General features: G+C 56.6%; 1 protein-coding gene across 3 annotated transcripts in view; it reads left to right on the forward strand.

Annotated features, from left to right (window-relative positions):
* Positions 1-14,413, forward strand: part of PNPLA7 (patatin like phospholipase domain containing 7) — a 64,516-nt gene that overhangs the window by 28,041 nt on the left and 22,062 nt on the right. For all 3 annotated transcript variants that reach the window (XM_035015353.1, XM_035015352.1, XM_035015354.1), the window contains exons 16-22: positions 3,952-4,029; positions 5,527-5,732; positions 6,732-6,863; positions 7,636-7,759; positions 8,256-8,369; positions 9,293-9,362; positions 13,121-13,270. In XM_035015353.1, coding sequence (XP_034871244.1) covers positions 3,952-4,029; positions 5,527-5,732; positions 6,732-6,863; positions 7,636-7,759; positions 8,256-8,369; positions 9,293-9,362; positions 13,121-13,270 — 874 coding nt within the window. The remainder of the gene's footprint in view (positions 1-3,951; positions 4,030-5,526; positions 5,733-6,731; positions 6,864-7,635; positions 7,760-8,255; positions 8,370-9,292; positions 9,363-13,120; positions 13,271-14,413) is intronic.

The raw sequence follows: 14,413 nt of genomic DNA on the forward strand, positions 1-14,413 counted from the left end.
CCAAGTATTTTCGGATCTTCCAGTTATCTTTCTGTTAAGACTTCTAGTGTCATTCCACTATGCTCTGAGAACAGACATTGTAAGATTAGCATTTTCTTAAATTTTTGAAGATGGGGTTTATGGCGGCAGATAGAGGCTATCTCAGTGTTCCACGTGAGAAGACTGTATTCTGCTCTTTTGTATGAAGTAATTTATAGATATGAATTCTGCCCAGTTGTTGGATGGTTCTGTTGAGTTCCTCTGTGTCCTCACTGATTTTCTGCTGCCAGTCTGGGTGTTCCTGACGGAAAGGACTGAAGTCTCCAGCTGTCACAGTGAATCCGTCTGTTTGTCCTGTAGCTGTGTCAGTCGTTTCCATGCAGGTTCACGCTCTTGTCGGGCATGCACACAGGGCGCGTTGGGTTGTTACGTCTTGGAGAACGGACCCTTTATCACCATGTGATGCCCGCCATCCCTGCTCATCTTCCTTCTCTGGAGTCGGTTTCATCTGAAATGAATAGAGCTGCTTCTGCTTTCTTGGATTAGTGTTAACATGCTCTCTTCATCTACTTTTACTCTGTGTGTGTCTTTACATTTAAAGTGGGTTTCTTGGAATCAACATAATCGTAGCTAGTCTGACAATCTTTGTCTTTTAATTGGTGCATTCAGACCATTGATGTTTAAGTGATTATTGATATAATCGGGTTACTATTTACCACATTGGTTACAGTTTTCTATTTGTTGCCCTTGTTTTTTGTTACTTTCGTCTACCACTCTTTTTCTGCTCTTTCTAATTTTGATTGGGCATTTTATATGATCTGTTTTTTCTCCTTTTTTAGCTGGTTTGTTATATTCCTTTTTTACTTTTTTTAGTGGTTGTCCTAAATTTGCAAGATACATTTACACCTAATCCTAGTCCACTTTTAAATTACACTGACATGATGAGAAATAATGTGTTTTGGTCTCTGCCCGTGGCTCCTGACAGCTCCTGAGGTGACTCTGGATGGTCACCAGAAAAGACGAAGCCACAGTCAGAAGCTTGGCACTTTCAGCCCTACCCCCAGCCTCCGGAGAGGGGAGAGGGGCTGCAGACTGAATTAATAATCCATCACGCCTACGTGATGACGCCGCCACAGAAATCCCTAAACTATGGGGTTCAGAGAGCTTCCAGGTGGGTGAACACACCCACGTGGGGAGGATGGTGCACCCAGAGAGGGCACAGAAGCTCCGTGACCTTCCCCCCCACACCCCGCCCTATGCATCACTTCCACTGGGCTTTTCCTGACTCATGCCCTTATAACAAGCCAGTGACAGCGCATACATGTTTCCCAGAGTTCTACGAACTCGAGGAAGGGGTTGTGGGAACCTCCAATTCATAGACAGTTCCTTGTGCAGCAAGTTGTGTGCACCCTGGGGACCCTCTACTTGGGGCTGGCGTCTGAAGTGGGGAGAGTCTGGTGGGACCGAGCCCCTAACCTGTGGGGTCAGCAGGTGTTGCAGAGAGCCGGAGGCATGCCGGGCGTGGGAAGGCCCACCACGTGGGGTTGGACGTATTCGATGCGTAGGGAAACAGAGTTTTCCTCTTAAACACTGTACTGCTCTGTAGAGTGTGAGAACTTGGAACCACATCACCCTGACCTGCCACCCTCTGGGTCATCGTAGCATGCATAACCGAGTACGGCATTGCTGCGGCCATTGCTGTATTGAAGATCAGTTAAGAACAGGGAGGGGCTTCCAGCTGGCTCTCTCAGGGGAGTGTGTGACTCTTTACTATTTTTTTTAAAGGTATTACTTATTTATTTGAGAGAGGGAGAGCACGAGTTGGAGGGAGGGTCAGAGGGAGAAGCAGACTCCCCACTGAGCAGGGAGCCCGATGTGGGACTCGATCCCAGGACTCTGGGATCACGATCTGAGCCGAAGGTGGATGCTTAACCGACTGAGCGCCCCAGGTGCCTGGAGCATGTGACTCTTAATCTCAGGGTTGTGAGTTCAAGCCCCATGCTGGGTGTAAAATAAAAATAAAATCTTGAAAAAAACACAAACGGGCGTGTGGGTTCTGCTTCTGCTGTTGCTCCCTCTGCCTGTGCTCACTCTCTGTCAAATAAATAAATAAAATCTTTAAAAAAAAAAAAAGAGGACAATGAAAGTGTTAATTTTGCCTTCGCTGGATTCTTCTCCTGTGCTCTTTCTCTATGGAGATCCGTGGCTTTGACCTTGATCATTCTCTCCTCTCCGAAGGAGTTCTTCGAACATCTTTCAGGGCAGGTCTGCTGGCAACAAAGTCCCTGGTTCTCATTTGTTAGACATCTTTATTGTTCCCTCACTTTTAAAGGATGATTTCACTGGGTACAGAATTCTAGGTTGGTGTGTTTTTTTCTCAACATTTTAAATACTCGACTTTTCCTTACTCACGTGCTTTCCGAGGAGAAGTCGATATCATTCTTATTTTTGTTCCTCTCTAGATCAGGTGTTTCTTCCCTCTGGCTTCTTCCAGGATCTTTATCTTTGATTTTCAGTAGTTTGAAGGTGCTGTATATGCCTGGGTGTGGGTTTTTGGCATTTATCCTGCTTGGCATTCTCTGACATTCCTGGGCCATTAATTTGGGGGGGGGGGTTCCTCCTGGCCTTCCCATCATGTGTATGTTACACGTTTGTCATTGTCCCACAGTCCTTGGGTATCGTCTTCTTTGTTTATCAGTTTTGTTTGCTTGCTTGCTTTTCAATTTCAGGGGTTCTATTGCTGTGTTCTCAAGCGTCGAGACTCTGCTCAGCGAGTCCAGTCTGCAGACGAGCTCGTCAAAGGGCTCATTTCTGCCACCCTGTCTTTATCTCCAGCTTTTCTCTTTGGTTCTCAGGATTTCCACCTCTGTGTGTTCTTGCATGCTGTCTACTTCATCCTAGAGCCCTTAGCCTGTATTAACCACAATTGTTTAAAATTCTGGTCTGAGAATTCCAGCACCCCCGGCAGGTCTGCGTCTTCTTCTGCCCATGTGTGTTTTGTGCACCTTGTGGCTGTTTCTTGATAGTAGGACACGACGTCCCTGGTCAGAGGAACTGCGGTCTCCCTCCGCTTCCCTAGCGTGGTCCAGGCAGGGAGCAGCTGGGGTTGGGCCCAGTCCTTTCTCAGGAACCTGGGATCCAATGTGTGGCTCCTGCCTGGCCTCCGAGGGCACAGCAACCTCCCAGGCCTGCTTTCTAGGCCTCTGAGGAAGCACAGGATGAGCAAGGCCTGTCTCAGTGCACCTGCACCTCCCACTCAGGCTCCCTAGGCTCTGGGCTTGAAGAGGGGGAACGGGGGGAGGTGTCTTCCTCACTTGGGACGTCAGCATACCCTGACTCCATACCCCAGCATTTCATCCAGCCAGATAGTAGCTGCATTATTGCCAGCTGATCTTGTAGTAACCCCGTGAGCCTTTGAAAACATTCATGGTTTTGAATTGCTGCTTTTAACATTTGTTATATTAAACTTATAATTGATGAGAAAAGAAAGAGAAGGCACTGCAGTCCACAGACGTGGAGTGATGTGACGGCGAGGCATGGGGAGCAGGACACGCTATGACCCCTGCGTTGGTCTGTCTTCAGCAAGGGCTGTGCGTCTGGATTGAACTTGTGTTTCACCCTGACCTCTCCTTCCCCTGGTCAGTGAGGCCCCGAGGGACACCAGCAGGCTAGGCTCTGCTGAAATAGTTTCCCCTGAGGGCAAGCCTGTGGAGAACAGAATGCTTTGGGGGGGGGGTGTCCCAAATGGTCCCCCCACCACCACCACTGAGACCCAAGGGCATTTTTCTCCATATCCTGTGGGAGCCCGCTTGAGCTCCTGGAGGTAGAGCTCACAAGACCCCGGGGCCCCTGACGGGGTGTCCTGCGCCGACAGCCTCAGTCTGAGTGGGTGGCTGTGCAGGGTCCAGCTTGGTGGTGGTCCTCAGCGCGTGTCCGCGCTCCTTGCGTTGATTCCTGCATTCCTGTTTTTAGGACGCCTCGCTCTTGGATGGCCGGGTGACGCTTCTCCATGTTCCGGGGGGCACAGTGGTGTCGAGGCAGGGAGACCAGGTGAGCAAAAGGCTGCGGTGGGAGGGAGCGGTCCCCAGGCCTGCCCAGTGCTGTGGCCAGCGCTGGATGGAGCGCTGAGGAGGCAGCCTCCCTGTGGCCCGGCCTGGACACGCGCTGGACGCGTGATGCAGGGCCTGTCGTCCCCGTTTCTGGGGCGCTCTCTCTTTACCCCGGGCTGTGGCCTGTCCTCGTGGGGGAGGGTGCGTGTCCACACTCATGGACGCTCGCGTATGTGCATTCGAACAGGAGTCATCACTGACTTCACAGTCAGGTGCAGAAGAGATGCTTTTGTTTCCCCAATTCTCAGATCCAAATACAGATGAAAAATATTTTTCTAATGAAATGGACCTAATTTCTGATTCTGAAAGCCGCACTGGGCGGGCAAAGATAACCTCCACCGCTTCTGCCCTCCTGGGAGCTCGTCTCCCCTGGTGCTGGCGTGGTCTGGGGGTCTCTCTCTGTAGGAGCTGCGTTTTCTCTGGCTCCTGCACTAGCATGGTGGACAGTGTTTTGCCTAGTTTGCTTTTAGAGCAGCTTTGGTGAGACGGGTCTGTCTTGTTGGGAGAGCAGACCGAGCCTGGGCCTCCACTCCTGCCTCATAGGGGTCCAGGTGATGGCAGCTGGCTGTGCAGACTTGGGTAGGACTTGGGGGACAGACGAGCCCAGGCAGCAGGAGCCTGTGGGCCCTGGATGGGGAAGGCGAGGCGGTACAGCCTGGGGGGCAGGGTGGCGTCAGGCCCCCGAGGGGACTGTCTGAGGCTGTCCGAGGGCATTGGTGCCCCTGCCTCTCCCTCTCCCTCTCCCCCTTCTTCCCTCTTGTCTGTACCATGACCAGGAAAGGCTCTTCCTTTTCCCCAGAGGAAGCAGACTGCTGGCTGACTTTCTTATGCCAGTCAGTCTGGGCCATAGGTCAGGAAAGCGCTCACCTACTTGCAGGCCTCAGTCCTCACTGCTGCCTTCTGTGACACACGGTACCCGGGGCCCCTCGGAGGCTGTGTGGGGGCACGGGGTGCAGAGCCGGCCTCTGTCTGCCCCTGGCCTCCCAGACCCTGAGGGCCAAGCCTCGGGTCTCCCAGAGCCCTGCACTGGCCCTTTCCTGCTCGGACCAGAGAGGAGGGGTCTGACTAGAGCAGGGTGAGCAGGTCTGGAGAGAGGCCAGGTGATGGACACAGGTGAGTTGAGGTGGGCATCGGAGTCTCTCACAGGCACACCTGGCAGACGTGGTGTGGGGCGGTGGATCGGGGAGACTCAGCAGGGCCGCGTGGAGAGAGAAGGGAGCACGTGGGCAGCACAGACCCGCTGACGTGCGGGCGGGGTAAGCGTCTGTGGCTAGGCTTTCTGCCACTAAAGAATCAAACGATAAAACTGTGGATGCTGCTGACACGTTTCCTGGGAGAGCCCGGGCCCAGGAACAGTGACACGAGACAGCGCGAACACAGAAGCCCAGCCCGTGGCAGAGCCCCCGTGGTCTCCAGCCCACACCCCTTGTTTGGTCAGGACGTGAACATCCTCTTTGTGGTCTCGGGGCTGCTGCACGTGTACCAGCGGAAGATTGACTGTGAGGAGGACACCTGCCTGTTCGTCGTGCGCCCCGGGGAGGTGGTGGGGCAGCTGGCCGTGCTCACGGGGGAGCCCCTCATCTTCACCATCAAGGCCAACAGGGACTGCAGCTTCCTCTCCGTCTCCAAGGCACACTTCTATGAGTGAGTGCCTGCTGGGCCCCGACCTGCCGTGAGTCGAGCCCGGCTCCTGCCCTGTAGACGTCGTCTGACTGGTGTCCTGAGCGATCTCATCCAATCCTGGGTCTTTATGTACCAAATTCACGTCTCCCCCCAACTTCCCTCCTGAGCGCAGGCTTGTGCATCAGCCTGCTGTCCTGACAGCCCCCCGGGGGTGCCTCAGGGGCTTCCTTAATCTGTTGCTCAAAGCTGAACCATAGATTTCCCCCCACTTTGCTTCTGCTCCCACTTTTGTCTACTCTGTGACTGGTGACTCTTACCTGCCCATCGCTCGGGCCGAGTCCTAGAGGGGCCCCAGTCTGGCTTGCAGCCCCTGAGCTGACCATGCCCCTGCTGCTGCCTTCCAGAAGCCTTCACGCTCTAGGGGACACCCTATTTCTGCCCTCACCCCCAGCAGCCTGTTCACACATGGCAACCAGGGAACCAGGTCCATTGTGTTCCTGCTGGCCAGAGCCTGCCAGGGACTCCATCATGCCCAGGATCCACCCAGTGCCTTTCCTGGCTCAAGGCCCCACCTGGTCGCTGCCCTCCGACCTCTCAGCCTCACCCTCAGTCTTGTGCCCCCTCTCAGCCCCTTTCTCCACTCACTCCGGACTTCGTGGCACATTGCGGGGGGCAGGGACTTTGCATCCCACTCCCAGGTTCGAGCCCCATGGGAGGCCTGTGCTCTGAGCACATCTGTGAGGTAGATGGCAGCGGGCAGGGAGCTCCGCGGGCTCTCCCAGGGCTGCTGGCCGCTCGGTGTACATGGGCATGATGGAGCAGGTGGCTGAGCGGGCACCGAGCTCGGTCCTAGCCCTGGGCCTGTGTCTCTGTCACCTGCCGCGTGGCATCACCGTTTGATAAATGGGGGTGTGGGTCCTGCCAGCTCGCAAGTGCTGTGGCCTGGAGGGAAGGGGTGGCCCCGGCGGGATCGGCTGTAGGCCGTGGTGGGGCAGGCGTGACTCTGGGCTGGCTCGGCAGAATCATGCGGAAGCAGCCGACGGTGGTCCTGGGGGTCGCGCACACCATGGTGAAGCGAGTGTCGTCGTTCGTGCGGCAGATCGACTTCGCGCTGGACTGGATGGAGGTGGAGGCCGGGCGCGCGGTGTACAGGTGGGGCCCGTGGGGGTGCAGGTCTCTGCCCTCCACACTCCACACTGGGAAGACGGTGCCGCTGACAGACGCGGCTCTGCCCCCCGAGGTCAGCACACCCGTGAGCATGCGCACACTCAGACACACACGCTTTCTCATGGGCGTCTCCCCACGTCACTCGCTGCAAATCCACGCTGTCTCTTGAGGTGGCCCAGCAGGGGTGACGTCAGAATGGCTTTGATGAAGGTGCTTGCGTGCCGAGTGTCCCCCTGGGGTGTCGTCTGGGCGCCTGATCTCCGTGTCACAGATGCGGTCACGGCTGTGCATCTTCATGGTGCGGAAAATTAAAGCTGAGGACATTTTAAATATTTAATCGTTTATTTAAAAATCACAATAAGCCATTTATATATCAGCATATGTATTTTTATTTATTTTAAAACACTTTCTTTTAAAAGATTTTATTTCTTTGACAGAGAGTGCGCGCGTCTGCGAGCGCATGAGCAGGAGCCAGGGGGAGGGGCAGGGCAGAGGGAGAAGCAGGCTCCCCCCGAGCAGGGAGCCCAACGCGGGGCTCGGTCCCAGGACCCCGGGATCACGACCCAAGCCAGAGGCAGACATTTAACTGAGCCACCCAGGGGCCCCTGGCATATTTATTTTTTAATGGAAAGTAACTGTATTTTCCGAAACAAAAAAATACAGTGAGAAGATTGCATTCTTTTTTTTTCCCCCACCTCAAAGTGGGGAGGGCTTCCTGGCCTTGCCCCTCCGCTCCCAACAGCCTCTGTCCGCGCAGGCAGGGGGACAAGTCAGACTGCACCTACATCGTCCTCAGTGGCCGGCTGCGCTCGGTGATCCGGAAGGATGACGGCAAAAAGCGCCTGGCGGGGGAGTATGGCCGCGGAGACCTCATTGGTGTGGTAGGGCCGGGCTCCCTCCTCACCGTGCTCTGCCCCAGGGTGGCTTCTGGCCCATGGAAGTGGCCTGAGGAGGGCCCCTACCCGCCTGGTCTGGGGCACGCCTTTCCTGGGGGGCTGACTTGTGTGGCACAGTCACTTCTGAAAGTCTCCAGGCAGAGCTGCACAGGGGGGCACCTGGGGCAGCCCCTCCGCCCCTGCCAGGAAGACATACCCCAAGGTAGTTCCTCGGAGACTCACGTAGGACGAGGCCCCGGCTAGGTGGTGTCCTCCAGGTGCCTGACCCCAGGTCCCAGCGCTGCCGGCAGCGCGCCCTCTGGCGAGCCCTCACTGATGCTCCTCCAACAGCACGGACGTGGCTGGACTAGCCACTTTTCTTCCTGTGTCCCCCGTGTGCCATGTTCCAGAAGGGCGGCCATGTGCTCTGCCCTCTGGTTGGGTCTGCAGGGCTGGAGGGCGTGAGCGGTATGGCCGCGCCTCCCCAGCCTCTCTTCTTCAGGTGGAGACGCTCACCCACCAGGCCAGGGCGACGACAGTGCATGCTGTTCGGGACTCCGAGCTGGCCAAGCTTCCGACAGGTGCCCTGACATCCATCAAGCGCAGGTACCCACAGGTAAGCGCTCCTGTTGGGGCTGCCTTCCGGAAGCGGGACGTCCAGACCGTGAACTCAGGATTATCAGGCACCGGCCTGCATCCTTCTAAGTACTGGAGTAAGGTGCAGATTGGAGAGACCTGGAGCAGGCAGTTTGCACGTTTTAAAGGAAGTGTCCGTGTGGACCAGCACGTGGGGATAAGGGCCTTGGGACAGGTGACTTGGGCACTGCCAGGAGGCAGGAGGGGGATGCGGGGACCCAGCGAGTGAAGCCTGCCTGGCTCATCCCACAAGACGAGCAATGTCCCAAGTGGTGTTTAAAACCAGTGAGGAGGGCGCCTGGGTGGCTCCGTCGTTGGGCGTCTGCCTTCGACTCAGGTCATGATCCCGGGGTCCTGGGATCGAGCCCCACATCGGGCTCCCTGCTCGGCGGGAGGCCTGCTTCTCCCTCTGCCTCTCTCCCTGCTTGTGCTCTCTCGCTATCTCAAATAAATAAATAAAAATCATAAATAAATGAATAATAAAACCAGTGAAGAGTCTCGGGACAGGTAGGAGCAAGTACAAGGAATGTGAGGTTCCCGCAGTTCAGGGCTTTCTTGCTCTGCATCTTGGGAAAGGTGAACTCGGAATTTGGAGAAGGCAGTCTGGAGGGGTGGTCGTGTCTTCCCTTGGTGCCTCCCTGCCCTGGAAGTAAAAAGAGACCCTGGCTCGGGCGCCAGGTCACAGGACATGTGCCCCTCACACCTGCTGGCCCCTGGCGAGCTCTCTGTGGGGCAGCCCCTCATCCCATAGAGTTGGGGCCCCCCGCCCAGTGACCAGCCTGCCACCACCCCACTGCCCTCAGCCCAGAGGGGTTTACAGACATGGTGGTTTTGAAAATGTGGATCCAGGGTGCTTCTCTTCTTGGTTCAAATGTGTGGCCTCCTTTCTTTCTCTGCCCCCAGGTTGTGACGCGACTGATTCATCTCTTGGGTGAGAAGATTTTGGGCAGCCTCCAGCAGGGAACTGCGACAGGTATGTCCTGGGGAGTCCTGCCCTCCTGGCCCAGAGGCCCCACCTGCCCCATGGCTGCTACAGGCCTGGGCGTGGGCAGTGTGGGAGGGAAGCCCTGGTCCCCGTGGAGCGTGGATTTAAACCTGGCACTGGGGGGACTGGTGGGCGGCCGTCTGACCTGTGCAGAGCAGGTGATTCTCCAGTGCTGGGCCTTTCCCCGTCAGCTTGTGTGTTCTTTTCTGGTTCTAATTCTGAGAAAGTGCGCTGTGAAATACTCGCTGGTCCCCTGTCCTGGTCAGCAGCGGCGGGAACCACCCACACCTGCCTTGGCCTGCTGTCCCCTCTGCCGGAACCCCCTCAGCAGAGCCCCACACCCACCGGCCACTCCAAGCCCTGCACCCCTCAGTTTCCCTTTTCCACTTCATTTCAATTCCCTGGCTCATCCCGCCGCTCCCTCCTCCTCCTGTGTGGTCTGTGCCCCATGCCGGCTCACGAGCTGCGGGAGGGCGGCCCTGTGTCTCCTGGCAGTGCCCCGGGCACTGGGGTGGCCAGTGTGCCCCATGGAGCAGCAAAGCGTGCCAGTGCCACCCGAATCCGGCACAGCTCATCTCGATTGACTACATCTGCAAAGACCCGTTTCCAAACGAGGCCACGCTCTGAGGTCCGGGGTGGACATGGGAAGCACGGCCCAGCATGTGGTATTGGTTATGTTCGAAGCGGGTTTCTTGTGGACGGCATATAGTCGGGTTGTGTTTTTGTCATCCCACCTGACAACTTGTGTGTTTTTTTAAGATTTTATATATTAGAGAGAGCTGGGGGGCAGAGGGAGAAGGAGAAGCAGGCTCCCCACTGACCAGTCCCAGGACCCCGGGATCACGGCCCGAGCCGAAGGCGGACACTCCACCGCCTGAGCTCCCCGGGCACCCCCACCTGACCCCTCGTGTGGTTTGTGTGCAGACTCTCTGTGTGGAGCAGTTCTCCTGGGCTGGGACTGGTGCCTGTCCTCCCCTCACGTCCTTTCTCCAGTTCCTCTTCCCACCCTCTCTGGAGTTCCTTCAGCCTTTTTGAATATTCCGCTCATATTTCTCGGTCGTGGTTCCAGTGTGCATCTTCATAGGGAACTTTCCACAGCTGCTGTGGGATCGCAGCTCCCATTCCTCATGGCCCCATCACTCCGAGTGGCCCCCGTAGCTGGGGTTGTGCTCAGTGAGCCCCTCACGCAGCACGGGGACGTCTGCGTGCAGCCAGCAAACATGCTGTGAAGGCGCGAGCGGAGAATCGTCTAGAACACCTATGCTCTGCCACTCTTCATCCCGGCGGCCCGCTGGCTACCTGTTCTCTGAATTCCCTTCATCTGAGGCTGGCTGTTTTACTTCATCCCCAGGACTTGCTCGTGGACGCTGCACCAGTGGGCCCTTCGCCGCGGGGAACACGCCGCCGCCGGCCTCTGCAGCTTCTGATGAGAGGCCCACACACGGCTGTTCCATGCTTTTTCTCTGGCTGCGTTCAAGACTTTGTCTTTGTCCTTAGTTTTTAGAGACTAAATGCTCATCTTCTTGAATCTGTAGATTGATGTCTTTTACCAAACTTGGGGAGTTTTCAGCCTTTATTTCTTCAAATATTCTTTCAGCTCTGTCCTCTTTATCCTCTTCCGGAAATCCAGTGACACAGATGCCAGACCTTCTGTTATTGTTTCTGAGGTCTTTTGGGCACAGCTGGTTTTTTCCTTCGTCCGATGTTCAGATTGAATAGTTTCTTGTGGTCTGTCTTCAGGGTCGTTGGCTCTGGTCTCTGTTCATTGTATTTGTGTACGTGTCTTACTGGTCATGATCGCTGTTTCACTGCTTCACCGTCCTTGTCAAGTAGTTCCAAATTCTATGACCTGTTGTCATTTTTTCCGCTGTTGTTCTAGTGAGATTTTCTTGGCTTTTGGTACAGCTGGTAATTTTGGATTATATCCTGTGTTTCAGGCATGATGTCATGAGACTCTGGTTCTCTTTTAAATCTCCTGTTTTAACAGACCTTCGGGGTGCTCATATTCACAGAACATGTCCTGGCCCTGACTGTGTTTGAACGTTAGTTTAGTTCTCAAGGCCTTTGCAGTATTACTCTGGTCTGCCCTACTGTGCGCTCCCCAGAGCCGGGGTGGAGGCCGGCTGGTGTCATGGGTGGGCCACGCGGAGGTGAGCCCAGGACTTCATGCTAGGTTTCGAGAATTCCTTCTCCGTCCCTCTTTTCTCTGCGATTTCCCTGCTCCGGTGCAGGGTGTGGAGAGTTGGGGGGCTCCACCCCACTGTGTCTGCAGCCCCAGGCAAGTGCCTGCTTAGGCTGGGTGCCCTGGGAGGGACCCCTGGAGGCAGCACTGGGCTGGGAGGGGTGGAGCCTGCCTGGCTGGAGCTGGGGAGGGGCGGGGGCACCGCTGTGTTGGTGGAGTGCTTGCGGGGGGTGGAGGCCCCGGTCCGTCCCGTCTGCCCTCCTCTCTGCACCCTTCTGAGCCCCCTTGTAACTGTCAGCAGCAGCTGGGTGGCATGTGCCTGCCCTATCTCCCTCTTGGCCAGAACCAGGACCTCCCAGTGCCTCTGGTGAAGGCGAAGAGAGAGCTGTGCAAAGCTAGCAAGAGAGTCCCCTTTGGTTCTGCCTCCGACGGAGGGTTCTGACATCAGAGGTCGCTAGAAAAGACAGAGAGGAGGGGGCTTCCCAGAGGAGAAGCTGTGGGAAAACTGCTGCAAAGAGGCCCCTCTGCCACCCTGTGTGCACCCCGTGACCAGCTCGTGGCCTTTTCTTTCCCTGCCCCAGACCAGCCCTGGGCTGCCTCCTCTCTCTGCTGTCCTGCGTCCCCTCTGGTTTCTGGGTCAGGCCATGCAGGGACACACCTGGGACTCAAGAACTGCTGTTCCTCACCCAGGGTGAGATGAGCAGACTCAGAAACGGACGCTGTCTTGGAGGAGCTTGGCCCTTCCGGTGTGGCCGGTGCCTGCGCTGCAGAGGTCGGGAGGGTCTGCGTGGGAGGCGGGGGCTTGGCAGCCGGCTGGCTGGGCCAGGCAAGCAGCACGGAGCAGGCCGGGGCAGCGGGCATTCGGGGAGCCGGGAAGAGAGCGCTTGGCGTGCAGGTTGCAGGAGACCGGAGTCCGCCTGGGATGTGGCCAGCAGGTGGGTGAGGCTGCCCCCCACCCCTCACCGCCTCTTCCGTGAAAATAGGAGTTGCTCCTGGCCAAGAAATGACCACGGTTGGAAATAAAGTCCCAGGGACCCTCCAACTAATGACTCTGTGGGTCGGCGGGCCTGCTGCCTCCTTCCCTGCGGCTGGGGGGGCCCCAGGGAGGCCCTGAGTTTCCTGGGCCTCACATCTAGAGGACAGAGCCATGGTCTCAGGGACAGGAGGCACTCACTGCACTGTTGTTCAGAGGCTCAGGCTGCTGCGCCCCGCAGGTCGCTCTCACTGTTTCTACAGTGCGTGGTGGAAACACGGCAGGAGGCAGGCCGGACCTCCGAGGGTTCTCTGGGTCTCAGGGTCTTTTCTGTACGCTGTGCCTCTCATCAGTGGGGCCTGAGTCCTGGAGTGTGTGAACTGCACGGTGTTCACAGTGTGGGAAAGGCAGGGTGGTCCGGTGGGTGGGCACGAGACGCTTTGGTTATGGAGGCCTGGAGCAGGCCCTGGGGCCCCTTCCTCTCTCCCAGGCCCTTGTGTCCTGGTGCCCTCGAGAAACAATCGGAGACACTCAAAGGCTGTCAGCCGCAGCCCAGCCTCTTAGGCCGACGCACGACCCTGTGCTCCGCAGGTCACCAGTTTGGGCTGCACACCACAGGCAGCAAGTGGGACTCGGGGAACCCCGCCAGCAACCTCTCCACGGTGGCTGTCATGCCTGTGTCCGAGGATGTGCCCCTCACCGCCTTTGCCCTGGAGCTCAAGCACGCCCTCAGTGCCATCGGTAAGTCCTGCCCAAGGCCACCAGGGTCCTCGGGAGCCCTCCTCCTCTTTTTTTTTTTTTTTAAAGATTTTATTTATTTATTTGAGAGAGAGAGAATGAGAGACAGAGAGCATGAGAGGGGGGAGGGTCGGGAGGGTCAGAGGGAGAAGCAGACTCCCCATCGAGCAGGGAGCCTGATGCGGGGCTCGATCCCGGGACTCCAGGATCATGACCTGAGCCAAAGGTGGCCGCTCAACCAACTGAGCCACCCAGGCGCCCTATTTTTATTATTTTTTAAAAAGATTTTATTTATTTGACAGAGAGAGACACAGCAAGAGAGGGAACACAAGCAGGGGGAGGGTCAGAGGGAGAAGCAGACTCCCCGCCGAGCAGAGAGCCCGATGCGCGGGACTCGATCCCCGGACTCCAGGATCATGACCCGAGCCGAAGGCAGTCGCTTAACCGACTGAGCCACCCAGGCACCCGGGAGCCCTCCTCCTCTTGCCTCGTGGTCCTTCTGGTTCCTTCTGCAAGGGCAGTTACCGTCACCTTCACAGCTAAGCCTTGTGGATGCTGGGGAGAGGGCTGCCGGGGGCAGGAGGGCATCTGCCCGGCGTCCTGACAGTCTTGATGGCAAACACGGTCTTGTGGGCGCCTGGCTGGGCCTCCCTGCACCTGTGGCTCGGGGATCCCGCCTTCTACCCGGAGGGGACACTGCAGTGGCTGCAGGAGCTGACTGACCGTGTGGAAAACGCCCTCGGTTGGGGTCAGGGTGCTTGGGTAGTATTTCCAAATTCCTGACAGCCGTTAAACGTTGGAATTTGAGAATAAGGAATAGAAATTCCTGAGCTCTTAGGAATTCCCCAAATCATAAAGTGTCTGTATTCCTTTTTTTTTTAAGTTTTGTTTATTTGAGAGAGGGAGCGGGGGCAGAGGCGGAGGGAGAGAGAGAATCTCCAGCAGGCTCCACGCAGACTGTGGAGCCCGACACGGGGCTCGATCCCACGACCCCGAGATCATGACCTGAGCCGAAATCAAGAGTCAGATGCTCAACCGACTGAGCCACCCACGAGCCCCAAAGTGTTCTGTATTCTTAATACTTTATTTATTTATAAGTTTTTATATAACTGAGTGACCATAATAATAGTAGATCAACTTTCTGTG

This window comes from Mirounga leonina, unplaced genomic scaffold (assembly GCF_011800145.1).
Source record: "Mirounga leonina isolate KUSES-001 unplaced genomic scaffold, KU_Mleo_1.0 Mir_170, whole genome shotgun sequence".
NCBI classification, from domain to species: domain Eukaryota; kingdom Metazoa; phylum Chordata; class Mammalia; order Carnivora; family Phocidae; genus Mirounga; species Mirounga leonina.